The sequence below is a fragment of the Platalea leucorodia genome (genome assembly GCF_965183815.1).
Source record: "Platalea leucorodia genome assembly, chromosome: 3".
In the NCBI taxonomy this organism is placed as follows: domain Eukaryota; kingdom Metazoa; phylum Chordata; class Aves; order Pelecaniformes; family Threskiornithidae; genus Platalea; species Platalea leucorodia.
In genome coordinates, this window is record NC_138825.1 from 64,661,454 (window position 1) to 64,679,049 (window position 17,596).

The window sequence follows — 17,596 nt, forward strand, 5'->3', positions numbered from 1 at the left end:
ATAGAAGAGGAAGCAAGAATAGTTTTTTAAGACCAGCCTTACGTTCTTTTTTCAAAGCAGGTCATAAATAGTCATCAGGTAAATGCATAAGGATCTGTTATTTCTAATTGTATACTTGTGTGGAAGAAGTATGGTTTTTGTAATTGCTTAAAATTGAAATCTGCTTAATTTAGTGAATTTCATCTAGCGTATTTTCAGCAGTATTTTTTAATTACCATGAAGTTTATATTCATTAGAAATATATTTATATTCCTACCAATACTTTCAGATCCTCGATTTTCTAAGTATGGATGAAGTGAGAGCCAACTCTGATGTACAAATTCAGGAAAGTGGTTTCCGAAAAATTTGTTGGGCGTTTCTAAAGGTATTGTAAACATTTAAATGAAGAAACAAAATTTATAAATCTTTTTATTCAATTATCTAAAAGACACTAACTGCACTAAGTGTACATTTTTTAATATTTCCAGGCAACAGAGATGGAAAAACAAATCCTTGCTTGCTTGGCTGTTCTCTCCTTTCCCTCTTCCTTCGCCCCATAAAATTCACAGTAGCAAGCTTGACAGTAAAGAATATGTATTTTTCAAGAAAGTATAGAATGTGTAAGAATTTTTTTTTTTTTGTTCGTAAAGTACAGAAGGAGGTTTTCTTTGAGGTTTTTCTGTGTGTTCATGAGATTGTCTCTGTAAAGAAAATGACTAATCCACTGATTTCTGTACCTCAGCTATTCAGTATTCTAGTGGCATTTTCAGTTGGCCAGTCTTTGAAAAGACTCCCTAGCCTAATTACAAAATGACTGTTGTTTTTAGTTGCAGAGATTGAAATGCTGCAGCAATGAAATACAGGTCATTTAGCCAGCACGTCATGTACCTTTGAATGTTCCACTTTGGCCTTTGAGAGCTGACAAGCTTTAATTTGCCTGAGGATTGTTCATTTACACCTACCCCTGTGGATGGTAGATCTTGACAGCCATTGACCAGTCCACAAAATGAGAAATGCAGGAGATAATGGACTGCAAGTTTAGGGGAAGGGAGAGGGACCTCCATATCATTCCATACAGAGTCTCTTCTCAGCGCTGCCCAAGATGAATCTACAGGAATCAGGAGTCTGGTATCCCGTGTCTGGGTGTATAGCTGGTGGAACCTGCATCCAGGAATTCAGTACAGCCCAGTCCTGAACAAAGGGAAGGATGAATTTCCAGCTCATAAATACAAATAAAATTGTGGCCTGTTGTTCATTCCTACTGCATCTGTCTGCATTATCCTTTCATTTGTATCAGTCAAAGTAGAAATGTCCTGATAAACAGTGGTCAGTGTTAATTGCAGTAGGTACGCTTGTTCTTTAGTTCAATGGAGAGAACTCTATTTCCTCTGAAGTTGGAAAGCTTACTACTTTGCGGTATCTTCTGCTCAGAGTCAAAGCCTTACCAGTGCCCTTTGCTGTAGCGTTCAAAGGGGACAGATTTGGAACAGGCTCTTTGTGGATTGACAGTCCTTTGAGATTTGGGTGATTCCAGCAAGTAGTAATTAAAAAAAAAAAAAAAAAAAAAAAAAAAAAGTTACTGCAGAGGTCTTCCCACACACAGGATATTACTGTTCTGCATATGAAGGATGTTTCAAAACTAGGCCGCCATCTAAGCTTTAATCTTAGTGATTTGATCCTGGGGGTTTTTAATACATGCTTACTTCATTACCATTTTTAGGGATAGTATATTTCCCCAATGGGAAGTGGATTTCAGAGTTTATCCTGTAGTTGTTTAAGATATTAGAAATAATCAATGACTTTTATTACTTTTATGTTAATGTAACACATTTTTTCCTCTTTTTAATCACCCTTTCAGCTTGTAGGTGCAAATGGAGTTCGAAACATTGATGGAAAACTTCGTCTGCAGTTGTATTACCCACCTCCAAAGACCAAGTCACATTCGAATGTTATTGAGGTTTATGACTGGTGGGCAAAATGTCCTAGAAATCGTTACCCATCAACTTTGTATGTAACCGTGAGAGGCATAAAACTGCCAGATCATGTAAGTTAAATATATAATATATAAATAGATTTACAAATATACAGACTTTTCTGTAGGAACTAGTAACTAGCTAAAGCGTGTGAGTGTGTGGTTTTTTTATGAATGTATATAAAAGCTGTACTTACATGCAGTATATAAAATAGCTAGTATATAACCAGCTGTAATTAGAACTTTGCATCTTAAGATACATGTTCCAAACTCGGGCCTTCATAGCTATCTTTGAAAAACAGGAGTACTTTCCCATCAGCAACTTTGAATATTTTGCCATTGACAGTCAGAAAACTTTCAGGGTACTTTCTTGAAGATTGATGTTCCTTCTCATGAGGAGAAATGCCATTTTAAGTCACTGGACTTATGCAGATGTGTAAATTCTATAAGTGAGAGATGATGTAAATCACTTAACTGACTCCCTGCATCCTCAATCTATAATGAGTCGTATTTTTTTCTCAAATGAAAACTGCTTTAAAGACAGGCTTACATTGGTATGTGCTGAGATGTGCGTTCAAGATAAATACAACATTTATTGTTCTACAAGTACAATATTGTTGTATTACATAATTTTCCATATGTATTTACAGTTTTCATAAGTCTTTGTTCTGCTCACTGTTCATACAATCAAGGATGATCTGTGAAAGCCTGGTGAGATAATCTGTGGGGTTAGTTCATATGTTCTTGGGACATATTTCTAATCTCTTTACTGGAATGACATCTGCAGATCTCTTGCTCAGTCAGCTGCGGAGGTTGTTAGGAATTCTGTGTGCTTTGCTTGAGCAGCTGTTCTTCATCTTTCTGGAAGTGTTCTGAGCCTGTCTCCTCCGTGGTCTGAATGTTCTCCTGGTATGTTTAGGTGCTATCGCTGTTTTACAGCTGTCCATACTTTACAGTACTCTATGAAGCTCAAGTGATGTGATGAATTTGCATAGGCTTTCTGAGCTGTGCTTGACTTGGATCTGTTGGCTACTGATATTATTTCATTCTTGTTCTGATAAATGCCAGATTTGCCAAGGCTAGGATTGAGCGCCAGATAAGAGCCATGGGATGATACAGTTTTCTATGCATAGATTTCTGCTTCCATTTAAGATCTCTTACAGATCCTGCCTAGTCTCCTGCTTCTCCAGAAGGGCGCAGATCTCCCATACCTCTTGCATGGGCTGGTAGATAAGAAAATAGATGTCTCAGATAAAACAGGACATCTTGCATGGAAGTAGACATCTATGTGTGGACAACTCATTTAAGCTCCTAAATTGGTTTCTACTTGCATAGTAGGTGTGCAACCTCCCTCTTTAGTCACAAGAACCTAGACAGTTCACCCTGAAGTGGATACCTACCAACTATCAGCCTGGAAGAAAATGGTAATTTTGGCTGGTATTCAGATGTGTTTCTGGAAAGACTTGTGTTAGCGAAGTCGATCAGAACTGCAGCTGCCACTTAACGGCCTCTGTGCCCCTCAGCCATGGGACTGCTAGGCTGCTTCACAGCGTTAAGGCTTCCTGTGTGTTCAAGCTTAGTGTAACTTGTAGGTAAGGTTCAGTAAGTGTACTTATAGAAGTTTGGAATGTATATATGCTTTACCTACAATTAAAATCACAAATGTGGTCAGTCCTCCTTTTTTTCTTTGCAACACTTGAACATAGTTTGTTCAATACACAACACTGGTAATACCTTTTGGTATCATGCATTGATTTTGTTGCCGAAGCAGTGTTTTGATTTGAAGGTGGTAGGTTAATGTCACTGGAACTATTTACTTGCTGAAATTCTATTTTTTTTTTTAATACAACACCTTCACCAGGTAGACTAATTTTCACTGACCTGGTAAGTTAATAAAAATAGAAAAGTATCGATTATTTGAAAAATCTTTGATACCATCTGATTGACACAACTTTGGAAGCTCAGATTACTTTCTGACATGCTGGTTACTTAAATGAAATTTCTGCTACGCAGTTTTCATATATTAAGCTTTTTGCAATCTCTATTTTTCAGATGTAAGAATGCAATGTATTTGAAAAAATCTTCTAATCTTTTCAGATATTATGCTGTTCATTTTAAAAATGTTTTTTCCTGAAACTTAGTTTTGCTTGCCTTAAGGTTGCTCCTTCTTTCCGCTCTATGATAGCTGTTCAGCAGGAACAAAGTAGTGCAACACTGTGTGAGCTCCAGAGAGAGGGATCTAAAAAATCAGGTGAACGTTTTCCAGAGGAGAAAAAGGAGCCATTTAAATGGACAAGATTGCCTGGACAGGTGAAGTGTTTTTATTTGCTTTTTAAAGGAAAATACTTTAAAGATCTACTATCTTTTTATAACTTTGTTTTTATGATATAAGTATTATGAAGCAAGTAATTCATTAAAGCAAATTAAAAAAAAAATACTAAACAAAAACCAAAACATAAGGAACTCTCAGAAATAGTAGAGAATGCTTAGCTGCTTACCAGATACAGTTGATTTAACCATTTTTTCCAGAACAGTCAGTTATTTTTATCTCCAGAATTCTCTAGGAATTTGAAAGAGTAGGGCTGTTCAGGTAGTGGAAGTAAGACAGGAAACCAGTTCCCAGATTTCAGCTTGACTGGAAATATATATTCTTTGGGGTTTTTTCCCCTCCTTTTTTTTTTTTTTTTATTCCATCAGTTACAGTTATTTTTACAGTATGACAGAATTATGAAGGAACTTTCATTGAAGAACCTTATTAAGAATGTTCTTGCTGACTTCATCCTGGCTCCTAGATGACTGTAGCTAATGGAAATTAGCAATCATCAAAGGAATATTTTTGCAACTATGTAGAATGTCCATGCAATGATTTCATATTTTTCTGTAGAATGTCATTAGCATGAGTTCATGGTTCTATAAAAATTTGAATAATAAAAGATTTGTTAACAAAGAATGTAGATTTTTATTTTGATTCCATACTGTAGGCCTTATTCAGATCCTTTCAAAAAGAACACTTAAATATACATGGTCTTAATTTTATTTCCCAGTAAAGTTTGCTAATAATAATAAAATAGTAAAGAATAGACAAGTCTGTTTTTACCATGGAAATTTTTTTACCAAAAATGGCAGGATACCTAAAAGGTGTATTTATGTTAATGTTTGTTACTTTTCAGAAAGTTGCCATTCTGAAAATAAGTGTGTAATCAAAACGAAGAGAAATATGATCCGAAGAATATTTGCCTGCTATAATACAAATAAAATTTGGCAGCTCATTTATTCTTAGACTAGTCCATGTCCAGATTGAAGGACTTTAGTAGCAACGATGATGTATTTTGTGATGTGCTGTGTTGCGAAAAAGTTTCAGTAAGGTTAGCGTGATGTGGCATGTCTGTTCGCCAAAGAATATTAAAGCAGATGTACTTGTTTAAAAATTAATAATTGCTCAAAATTATTATTTCCTTTTTATACATTTAAATTATTGTTTTACCTTTAAAGCTAAATTACCTTTTTAAAGAACCACAATATATTTGTGTGTCTCCACAGATAGATGGATGATGTTATTTTTGCAAAATGTTCTATAGAATTATGAATTATTTGACATATGAATTAAATATGAAATTCATTTTATATGTGAATTGTAGCTACATGACCTGTAAATAAAAGAAGTTTGTTCTGACTAGAATTATTGACTCAACATTGTAATGCTTTATTTTAGAGAGGTTAAAAAGCATAGGAAGGCTTAACTGCTTGTATAGTTTCTAACAAGGTGTGTTTACCTTCATTCTGAAGTGAACAGTGTATATTCAGTTATGTCATAAGTAGATCTATTCGTGTACTTTTAAATGCATATGAATCTGTTCATACTCATTTTTCATTCATAAAGGTAAATCAGGTTTAGGTTAAATAATCACATAACTACTCTGGATATTTTAATTACCCTTAAACTTTGAATTTAGTTCTGGAGATAAAGCCCTTGGGTGAAAAAGAGGAAATATTTTGGGAGAGAGGAAGGGGGACTATAATACCTGTGCAATTTTTTGAAATGTTTCATCTCCAGTTATGTTTAAAAAAATCAGGAATTGAAATACAGATGAGGAATGCTAAAGGAGATTTGGTAGACCAAAGGTTTGAGTGCCTGTAGTTAGTCTTCTGAGTTCACACTGCAATCATTAAGCTACAAAAAGTTGTGTTTAGACTCCTTAAACAAGCTTGACTTGCAGTCTAACTCTACAGTTTATATTATTGATGATAGTCCTCATTAAGCACTTCTTAATCTTAAGGAAATTATTTCAATTTTAAATTTTCTTAGGATTTTAAAGCTTGCTAGTTTTCTGTAACAAAGGGGCAGAAACGAATATGCAAACTAGATGTGGCCTAAGTTATGCAGGAGAACTGTCTCTGTTTATAAGGTTGAATTTTTCTTTTACATTCCCTTAAGATGTTAGTAGCTTTTTAAAACTTAGAATGTGTTTTAAGCATTGGGTAGTTAATATTCATGACTGTGTAATCCCAATTCTTACCTGAAAAGCTAGGTTTGCCGCATACCGAACAAACATCTGTTTTCACTGCGAGGTGGAGATATGGGCTGTTTCTGTATTCGTTTCTCTCATGATGGGAGAACACTGGCAGCAGCATGTGCAGGAAGGAATGGCTATCCCATTGTTTGTAAGTTTAAAATAAGTTTTGTTTTGGTTTTGGTTTGTTTTGTTTTTTTCTTATAACTCGTAGTTTGAAGTTAAAGGGCAAAAGATGTACTTTTAAATTGTGGGGGTTTTAAAGGTTTTGTTTTATAATTGTGTTTTTTAAATTGTTCTATGCATTGAAGAGCATTGAGGAAAACGCCCTTTCTGTGTTAATAGGACTGGAACTGGCTTTTCATACATGGTAATGTATGTACAGTTTAACGGATGAAGTCACACTATTTCTGTGCAGAGGTCTAACAGAAATACTAAATCAGTTTGCATAAGGAACATATATTTTCCGACAATAAGGTTTTAAGTGAAAGAGCTTTTCCAGCCCCCACCACATGCTTTTTGTGTAAGTTTTTCTCCTAACCAGTCATGAAAGTTAGATACCTGGAATACTGTCATCTCTGGACAGACTACTGGAGGCTGCTGTCTTCCATGGTCCAGTTCAGTTGGAACTACAAATATTCCTTATTACTCAAACTTGGGGCTGCTTCTTCACAGTAGCCTCAACTGCATTGTTCTTAAGCCCTGCATAAGAATTTTGAGATTGAGAGAACAGTATTTTAAGTGTACAAAAAGTGAACGTTTAAATGCAAGGAACACTAAGTCTAGAATCCTTTATTACATGGCCCCAGAAAATGATCTCTATGTTAATCTATTTCGAAGATTGGTTGGGTAGCTGTCAAAATTTCAAAAAAAAAAAAAAAAAAAAAAAAAAATCCTAATCTGGTTCTAATAATTTAAAGCAAGTAGACTGTTTCTTAATGGTTAAGACATTCGTGACATCCGTGAACCACTAGATGGAAGTATATGCTTGCTGTCCATGCATATCTCGCAACTATTTGATCTTGTTCTCTGAAAATTAGAAGATAAGAAAATGAGTTGACTTATGCTAGTGGAAACTCAGCCTAAGATTAGACTAAACTTTGCACTAATAATTGCATATAATTGATTGTAAATACTTACAAAATTTTTATTTTTCTATTTAAACTTCACTAGTGTATGAAATTCCTTCTGGACAGTTCCTGAGAGAATTTTATGGTCACCTTAACATAGTGTATGATCTTTGTTGGTCAAAAGACAATCAGTACCTTCTTACTGCATCCTCTGATGGCACTGTCAGGTCAGTATGATGAAGATGTTCTGGCAGGTAGCATCAGAAGCACAAAAGAAAATGGTCCAGTTTCATTTCTTACTAAAAACTGTGCTATAATGTTTTAATTAAAGATTTGATTGCAGTGTGACTTACTCTATAATATTACAAAAATTATGATGGAGTTAATCACTTACACTGTATTTGCTGTGTTAGTTTATGACGTGTATGTATTTGAAACCAAAGTTTCTCCAGAAGCTGTAGTGTCTAAATCTACACTGCAGCAAAAAAAATCAAAGGATTTTATATTTCCAGAAGTCACTGAGACAGCTGGAATATTCTATCCTTGGAGAAATTGCCATAATATGAATGCAGTATTAAGTTTGCAAATTTGAACATGAGGAAGGAAATTGAAAATTTAAGATTCAAGTTACATGTAGAAATTGGCCACACTGTACTTCATATATGTAACTTTTGTTTTTTTTGGACATATGGTTAAATAATTCAACTTAAATTGCTGTAAATGTAATTTGATAGTATTATTTCTGAGGCCGAATGTGTGCACATTTTCCTCTACAATTTAAAAGTGTACTTCAACTCAGTGTTAATGTTAAAATACTAATCTGTTAAAAGTTTAAAAGCAAAACCCTCAAAACTGTAGAAAAACATGAAAGTATGGCTGTGACACTGCATAATTTTATTACGAGCAACTTCAGATCCCTATCTCTTGTTTCTGTTATGCAACTCAGTAATGCTACAGGCAGTTGCATAATTAAAATGCCAGAAGAATTGTTAAATGATATATTGTATGGGTGGAACTGTTTTCCTTTTTTTGCTGCTTGTGTGTAGGAATAAAAAGAACATTTTGAGAGCTTAGCCCATGTTTTTATTTTTTATTTGGAAGCAGATTAAATAATAATTTTTTATATTGAAGTAAATATCAATTTTGGTCATTTATGTCACCTATAAGAAGACCCAGCTGTTCCTCAATTCTTGAATTTGTGGCAGCAAGTTGAAACTCTAGTGGTCTGCCTCCTTTTCTGTGTACTACGCATAGTCACTGTACGAGTTGTTAGTTCCTGTATTTATTGTCCGTTGCATTAAGCTCCTTAAAAAGTCTGTTTAGGCAAGGAGTTTCTTCTTTTTTCCTTTCATATTGGGAGCATTTTGCCATTGAAACATGGTAGAATTGAAGGATGAGGACCAAAAGGCACCCTATTTCTTGAAAGTCGTTATCAGTTTATTACCTGGATCATCTCTTGGACTGAGTTCTAAGGCAACTTGAAGGGAAGTTTGGGAACTTACGTGAATCCTTCTTTACATAGTGTTTTGTATGTTACCTTTGAGCCTTCCCAAGCTTTAGTCCCACATTATTTGTGAGCAATAAATTAACTTTTATGTTGTTAGAGCAAAACCATTCTAAAAGATAGGTAGACTCCTTGTGACCTTTGCACATTAAGTTGCAAGTTAATTGCTATACTCTAAGGGATTGCAATTTTGTAATGAATTCACCTCAGAGTAAGCTTAGAATTCTTCAGCAGCCACCAGAAGTAGTCACCCTGCTTGGAAGGGTGGCACTCAAACAATTAAATTCCATATTGTAACTGAGCGCTCTCTGAAATGTGCTGCCCACCCGTATTTCATGATCCAGGTACCATTCCATTCTTTACGGACTCATCTTTGGGGAAGGCTCAATAATAAAATGTATAGCATCAAACAAAAAACACTTCCTAAGAGAAATCTGATCTTACAGCTATGGGTGGTGAAGGATAGGAAATAGATGAATAGTAAGAACTGAATTTATGTGAAGAAAACCTCTTTGAGATCACAATCACTGTGTGGTAGGTAATTGTTCTTTTAAAACTTTCTGGGTTTTTATTTATATTTAGTGGTCCTAAATGTTCCTTTGTGGGGGTTTGTTTGTTTGTTTTTAAAAGAGTGATACACCAGAAGGTCTTAATTTGTTTATAACACCTGAAAGAAAGAAACCAATCCGTTCCATGGAATTCTTTTTGTATTTTAAAATGTGCAAAATATCCATTAAATGAGTAAGTAGTCATGAATTTACTTTGAAGACAGACTACTATGTAAAGTAGTAAATGTATCTTAATTCTTGTTAGAAAGTACCATATTAAAGGATTAAATATAGGTGGAACAAATTCGTAGGATAAACAGGTGGTGTTAAGTGTTTGCAAGCTTTTGCCTCTAGAACCACTAGCACAAAATATGGCATCAGTTATACCTGTGTATGGCATTGCTTTATACAGTAGATAACCTAACATCCTTTCCTTTTAGAATGTGGAAAATAGAAATGCAAGCAGCATCTGCAGTGAGAGTTTTCCCTCATCCTTCATTTGTTTACACTGCAAAGTACCACCCAATTGCTGACTCATTGGTCGTGACAGGATGTTACGACTCAGTAATTAGAATCTGGAATGCAAATGTGAAAGAAATCCATGGGCAACTGCTACAGGAGCTTGATGGTCACAAAAGTTTCATCAACACACTTTGTTTTGATGCAGAAGGTATGTACTTAGTATTACTTTTTCAAATGATCATCTTTTCAGTTGAAGACCAACTTGAGTGTTACTAGTTCGCTTTATTTCATAGAGGCAATGTGAAATGCTATAACAGAATAGAATAGTTTTAGCTGTGTTTGCAATTAATATGTTAGTGTGATGCCTTATTTGGACAAACACAAAGGGACACAGTCCCTGATATAAACTGAGAGTAATCAGAGAGTAATCAGAAAAGGTAGGTGTAGAAAGGACAAGCAAACAAATGTGTAGTGATCAGGCAATGATGACTGGACAAATTTTGGTCATAATTTAGTTTTCATTGTCCCTATAACTACCTGTTGTTAGTTAGCTGATGTTTTGTACATATTGCAGCAAAAATTACCAGAACATAAAGCACAGATGCTACTGTTCAGAGGAGACAAATGGATCAGGATGCAGGTGAAAAGCCTAGCAGTTAGTGTAGAGAGGTAAGTTGGAAAAAAAGCAGATTTCGTTAAAGAAGCAGGTGGAAGAATTATGTACTAACTTAAAAGCAGAAGCAGGAAATCTGAAACCAGCTTCAGAACAGGAGACTGCATGATCAGAACAGTAGCAAAGACAGCTCCACCATGTTGTCATTCAAAGTTATCAACTCAATACAAAGATAAAGAACATGAGGTAGCAGTAGTTAGATTGTGAGAATTTTGATGCTAGACTGAAGAAGTGGGGAGGTGATGAACTTTTCAACGTTGACAGAGAATGTGAAAAACTGAGAGAAAAGGACAGAGATTTGACCATTGTGAATAATTTCAACTGGTAGATTAACAGCTAGTGAGAGAGATGTACTGACATGTACTAGTGGAGGGCGGGAAGAGTTGAAGATAGGTGAATGAATAAGACACTTGGAAGTGTTTGACTGTTTCTGGTATTAGTGACGTCATTAGTAATTAGGTTGTCTATTTCCAGAGGTATTCGCTGGAATAGGTACTACATAGAGGAGAGAGTTGCATTTTTAGAAAGAAAAAGTGTTTGTGCTTAATTTAAGCATAGCTGTTGGAAACCAGTATTTGTTCTTGTTCAAGATGTTCTCAGTGAATGTATAAGTAAGCATTAGGCTATCGTGTGAAGCTTATTGAGCTATAAATGTTCATTTTTTTGCTGGTTCTAGAATATGAGTAAAAATGAAAAAACTTAAAAGAATATTCAGCACCCCAGTATCTGACTTATGTGCTGAAACCAGATTTATGGTATCAACTTATGTCATGCAGCATGAGCACAATGAATTTGCAACGAGTATATCATAGCAGAAGAGAGGAAATAATTGGTGTTCACCTATTCCCAAAAGTAATAGAAAAAAATTGTTTCTTGTTCGTACATCCTTTTCTGTATTTGTTTTTGTGTGGTATTCTTTTACTTATAAGACGTTATTTCACAGGGCTCCACATGTTCTCAGGAGATAGTTCAGGACTGATAATAGTTTGGGATACATCTGTCAAAGGCAATTCTCAACGCCTGTTTCAACACTGGAGGATTAATAAGGTATACAGATTTCTTAAACTAGCATTGTAATTTTTATGTGAACTGTTCCAAATCTAGTCATTTGATTTGAATTCAAAATTTTTTTATACATTAACATTTGTTTACCTGAAAAGATGTATTTTCTTTAAATAACAGTACAAAAGAGCTGATAGAACATGCTGTGATTCACTCACTTAAAATTTTTGAGTTGTTTCGCAACTTCAATTTTTTGTACATAAAACGTGAAAATGCTTGAGGTTTAATAGCATTGCATTAACAGATAAATGCTAATGCATTAGGTTTGTTTTCTAGAGACAACAATAAAATAGACCACAAGCTTTACCAATCACCTTTGTTCATGGCTTAGAGGCCTAATGTTCAGCATCTCTGTCATCAACTGTGTTTCAGAAGTTCAGAGTCACAGTAGAATCTGCCTTGTGGATGTAAAAAGTTGATTGCCTAGGATGTAATGCGTTAATACAGGAATAAACTTTTTCTGTAACCAAATAGAATGAAGTGGGCAGAAAAAGAGTAATGCAAGAGAAAAATGAATAATAATGTGTAGAAACATGATTTTTAAAACACAAAGTTATATTATTTTATGTTATTTTCCTTCTTTCTGTAGGAAATAAAAGAAAATGATATTAAAGGAACACCAATAAATCATTTGGAGGTGCATCCAAATGGAAGGCGTTTATTAATCCACGCCAAAGACAGTACCCTGAGAATCATGGATCTCAGAATGTAAGTAGTTTTTTGGTGACAAGTGCGTATTTCCTTTTTGTTTTAAAATTTACTTGGGGAAATAAAGCACCATAAAACTATTAAATGTATAGTTGTGGAGAAGAAAGATGTCCTAATAATCAAGGATAGCAATATTAGGGTTAGGAAACGGTTTCAAAACACTGCTATATTACAGACCTTTTGTGTGATATTGGGTAAGTCTTTTAGAATAGAATATCCAAAAATTACTAGATTACGTGGGAGCTTAAGGTGGCATGAAGAAGACACTAGTCTAAAGATTGAATTAACTTTTAAAAATGCAACCTGTGTGTGAAAATAACTTTGAAATTATAACATTTATTTGTGCGTTATTTTCTCATTGCTAAGACTCTGGGAAGAGTATTTTGATGATAAACTGGAACAAGGATTGTCATCATAAATACTAAAATATACAATGATGTACATGTTATGGTATATTAAGCAGGCAGTGAGATATTTTTAACTTAGTTTTTGATGATTTTCTCATTTTTAATATTTGTGAACATGATTCTTTAATAATAAGCTACAATAAAAAATGAGGGGATTACAGAATCACTTGAGTTATTGAGGTTGGAGAGTGTCCAGTCCAACCCCAATAATCAAAGCACGAGATCTGGGGGGCTTTGGGGCTCAGGGCTTTGTCCAGTTGGGTTTTGAGTATCTCGAAGGATGGAGAGTCTACATGTAAGCAACATGTTCTAGTGTTCATTCACCCTCAAAGCAAAAGAAGTTTTTTCTTAATTTTAAATGGAATTTCCTGTATTTCAATTTGTGTCCATTCCCTCTTGTCCTTTCACTGGGTGGAACTGAGAAGAGTCTTACTCCTATCAGTTACACATTGATAAGATGCACCTGAACATTCTCTTCTGGGAAGTCACGTTAAAGTTATGAAAGCTCTTTCCAAATGCTTCATCCTTAATTTCATGGGTTCCCTTCCTCGCCTCACCATGCAGAAAATCAAAGGTCCCTGGTGGTCTACATGAAATTACCTGGGGGAAATACCTCTTTATGCTTTCATAGCATGAGAAACTATGTTCTTTTAGAACATTGTTTTGTGCATACTTTTGACTCTCTCAGGAAATCTCACTCTTAAATAATATATTGGGTCGGGTGTTTGAAATAGCTGAAGACGTTCTAGTTTAATAGTGCACTCTTTATCTTTTACTATAAATGATAAATTATAGTGACCATAGTAGAAGGCTGAACTATCCACTCAATCAAAGCATGAAATCACTGGATTAACAGAGGGAACCTGTGGTTTTTGAAGCAGATAGTGTTCTTCTATCACTGCCATTCCTAAAAAGTGCAGAGTTTTAGTTTGAGAGAGAAAAATGGGCATGCATATTAATCTCTAAGAAAGAGTTAATATGGCATGCAATTTCACAATTATTAAGCTAGTTTATCCATAGGACACACCATCTCCTCCTGTCTCCCATACCTTTGGCCATGTATTCGTAGCATTTCCTTTTTATCAGATGTAGAGATCTTTTGATGCAAGGTAAGTCAGATCAGTGCACTGATCCGACTAAAAATCAGCCTACAAGTACAAATGATTAATTTTCATTTTAATCAACCATCTGATCTAACTCATCTGATAGCTGCCCAAACACTAGAGAAGAAATGAGGGAGAGCCTGGGAAAATAAGGGTGGAGAGGACAGCAGCAGGACTGCTGCTTTGACTGCAGCCCACAGTTACATTGGCTTAAGTCTATCAATAAACCACAGGGTCAGATACCCAGCAGCGATAATTTTACACGTCAGCATTAACTGTTCATTCCCTGCATGAGAAAAGAGGGGGTGGAGGTCACAGATCAACACAATTCACTTTGATTGACAGCTAGTTGTTCTTAACTTTCCTCTTTCGACTTGCTTTTTTGATCTTTTTGGATAACGCTGTTGTCCTGTCACTCAGGTATGTGATCAGGGATTTGCTTTTGGTTCAGACCTCTCCTTAGGGTTTCATATGCAGGTTAGTTTTACATCTTGCAGAGCTCTTCTGCATGATGTCTCAGAGATACTATCTTTCTTATTCGCATAGCTAAAACTCTTATTTGGGCTAATATGGTCTTGCACTGTGACAGTTAAAGCATCCTTTTCTCTTGCTTGCCAAATAGAATTGTATCTAAGGTATGTTTATTCAGGATATTGTTAAAAATAATTTTCATGTCATATTAACTGCATTGCACTTCTCCCAGCATACCTCCATTGTTTGTGCAGTAACAGATTTTAAAAATTACTGTCTATTGTCTTTGAGGGCTGTCATGGCCTATTGCCATTCTTCTTGCCTCGAATTCTGCATCGTAGTATCACTGCTGTATTAGTCTCCATTTTGAACTTTTATGACTCTTTCCAAGCTGTACCTCATGTTTGAGATAGCCTCTTACAAGCTGGTTTATGCTTCTTTAAATCTTTTTGCAGATTCTCTCTTACTTGATGCCTACAAACTGTTTGACAGTAGTTCATTAGTAGGTCATTATTACTATGCTGACCAGTAGTGTTTCACTGAAAAAAGATTAGGATACCTAAGTAGGACAATAATATTAAAGATGTTAATGTTAATAGTAAATCAACATTGATATCTAAAATTTGTTGATTCTACTGCTGGTTTTCCAACCAAGGAGACATTAGTCTGAAGAGCTAAAGAGAGCTGCTGGATAAATTTAAGCACTTCTGGGATGTAATCAAGCTCAGGAAGTGTAATGAAAACTTTTTTGGCAGAGCTTGGAGTAATAGTGCCAATTTCCCCATTTTCTGCAAAGCCCGGGATCAAGAAAATGCAAATTACTACATCTATATCAATTCTCTAGATCTGAGTATTTCCTTTTTCTACTAAAAGACAAAGATGTACACTTTCATCTATAATTTCAGGTGCATTATGAAAGCCAAGGAAAAGAAAGGGTAAACACTGCACTTTGCAAAAGGAGGGTGCTTGCATATCTATTTGGGATGCAAGGTGTATTGATTTTTCCGAGGAATAGAGAGGGGGACTGACACATAAAAAGTTAGATTGTCTGTTCTGAAAGTATCTGCTACATCTGCAAACTATTCTTTATCTTTAGCTTGGCTACAAAGAAATACATAGGTGCCACAAATTACAGAGAAAAGATTCACAGCACCTTAACACCATGTGGTACATTCCTGTTTTCTGGAAGTGAAGATGGAAAAGCTTATGTTTGGAATCCAGAAACAGGTAACTAATTATTTTATGGTCTTAAGCCAGGTTGTCAAGACTGAGGGGGAAAGGATTTTGTAAGCTTTATTGAGACATTTTTGATACGGAATAAAACTTCAGTAAGATGTTCTTAAATCCTGAAGCCTTCACTCCACCTTTTAAATAGCTGTTATTAATCTCTAAGATTTAATTCTCTATAGAGGAAATTAATAGGCAGAGGTAGCATTTGTAATATCCAGCAGGAATGGACCACCTTCAACTCAGCTTTTTGTGTATTGCAATTTTTCATATGTGGATGAGAGTCTTAAAACAGAATGCATAAAAATGTATTAAGTCAAATCTGTCTTTCTATTGCATTTTTTTGGATTTTGGAATTAGGCTTTTATTGAGAACCATTTCATCTGTTTCCCAAGAGTGATTGGAGACTCAATATTTTTGGCCTTTGGAATGTAAGGTTTCTTTGTGAATTATTTCCCAAACTGAGTAGTTTGAAAATAGCTACCAAAATCTTTCTGGAAAGGTGTTAAGCAAATGTAAAATAGAGTTTGTCATCTTCCTTATACAGTGAGGTAAAAGGGACAAAAATAACAGCAGAAGGTAGCAGAATACACTTTTTGGTTTTGATGACATTATGTTCTGGCTCCAATTATGATCTAAATAATTTTTAAAAAGGAAAAGGTAAATATTTTAAAACTGGCAGCTAACCAACAGTTCTGTTTTTAATTTCTTTCCACATTTCCAACTATATTAGCTTACAGCTATGCTACTACATAATTTGTCTGAAAACTGAAAAAAGAATAAAAGTAAAAGAAGGGAGAAATTTTGTTAGTAGTATGTTTTCACTGGGCTTTGACTCTCGCTTACGCTCTGTACTTGCATTCATAATGCCATCACCTGCAGAGCTAATTTTATTTTTTTAATAATTTTGTACTCAACTTTCGCTCCTCTTGTCAGTATTATATAATTGAAATCCACAACTAAGATAGCTATCTCTGGCAAAATGCAAGCACAAACACTGTGGAAAGCCACCTTTCCAGAACTTGCGTATCAGAACAAGAGAACTCAGCTAACCTGATGCATCCTCTGGGGTTTCCTGCAGCTGTTGCAATAGCACTGCCTTTTCTGACTTATTCAGCAACTTAAAAGCATGCAGTATATTTTGTCTTATGCCAAATATTACTTTTCAATAAGGAAATGGACTGAAAAGTATTTATTTACAGTGGCATGCGCTGCACTGTAGTCACACAAGCTTTAACCAAGTGATATTTTGCTGTATCAAATATGTTTCCATGGTATTAATAAACGTATTTCATTTCTGTAGGAGATCAGGTGGCCATATATTCTGAACTCTCCTTCACATCTCCACTTCGTGATGTTGCCTTTCATCCACATGAACACATGGTGTCATTTTGTGCCTTTGGTCAAAACCAGCCAATACTTGTATATATTTATGATTATAAAGGTACAGTACAAATTTTCTTGATACGCACCTGTAAATATTTTATTTTTAGAAGTGCTTTGCTAGTATTTGTACTTCTTTTGAAGGAAAAAGAAAACAGTCATTTGATGTTAATACATATCTTTATCCTGGGAGATATCAAAACCCAACTGGACATGACCCTGAGCAACCTGCTGTAGGTGATCCTGCTTTGAGCAGGGGCTTTGGCCTAGCCAGTCACCAGAGGTCCCTTGCGACCTCAAGTTTAAATGTGTTATTGTATGTCATCCTCTGTGATTCTTACACTTTATCATATATAGGCAGTGTCATATAAATATTTAAAAGCCTCTTTTCAAGTATCAAGGTGGATTACAGAGCCAGAAAATACTATCGTTCTGAAAATTAATGAATAGCTTAGTAGAAATCTCATTATTTTGTGCTGGCTGTGTTACAAAGTAATGTTTAAAAGCTGTGTAGAA

At 35.1% G+C, this 17,596-nt stretch overlaps 1 protein-coding gene across 6 annotated transcripts in view; it reads left to right on the plus strand.

Annotated features, from left to right (window-relative positions):
• The window catches only part of AHI1 (Abelson helper integration site 1), a 98,413-nt gene that overhangs the window by 16,181 nt on the left and 64,636 nt on the right, over positions 1-17,596 (plus strand). For all 6 annotated transcript variants that reach the window (XR_014227618.1, XM_082306413.1, XM_082306415.1 and 3 more), the window contains 10 exons: positions 269-364; positions 1,838-2,023; positions 4,109-4,261; positions 6,481-6,613; positions 7,636-7,759; positions 10,025-10,254; positions 11,663-11,766; positions 12,371-12,489; positions 15,567-15,697; positions 17,001-17,141. Coding sequence is in view for 5 of the 6 variants with exons in the window: in XM_082306413.1 (XP_082162539.1) it covers positions 269-364; positions 1,838-2,023; positions 4,109-4,261; positions 6,481-6,613; positions 7,636-7,759; positions 10,025-10,254; positions 11,663-11,766; positions 12,371-12,489; positions 15,567-15,697; positions 17,001-17,141 (1,417 nt within the window). In the remaining variant the exon portion in view is untranslated. The remainder of the gene's footprint in view (positions 1-268; positions 365-1,837; positions 2,024-4,108; positions 4,262-6,480; positions 6,614-7,635; positions 7,760-10,024; positions 10,255-11,662; positions 11,767-12,370; positions 12,490-15,566; positions 15,698-17,000; positions 17,142-17,596) is intronic.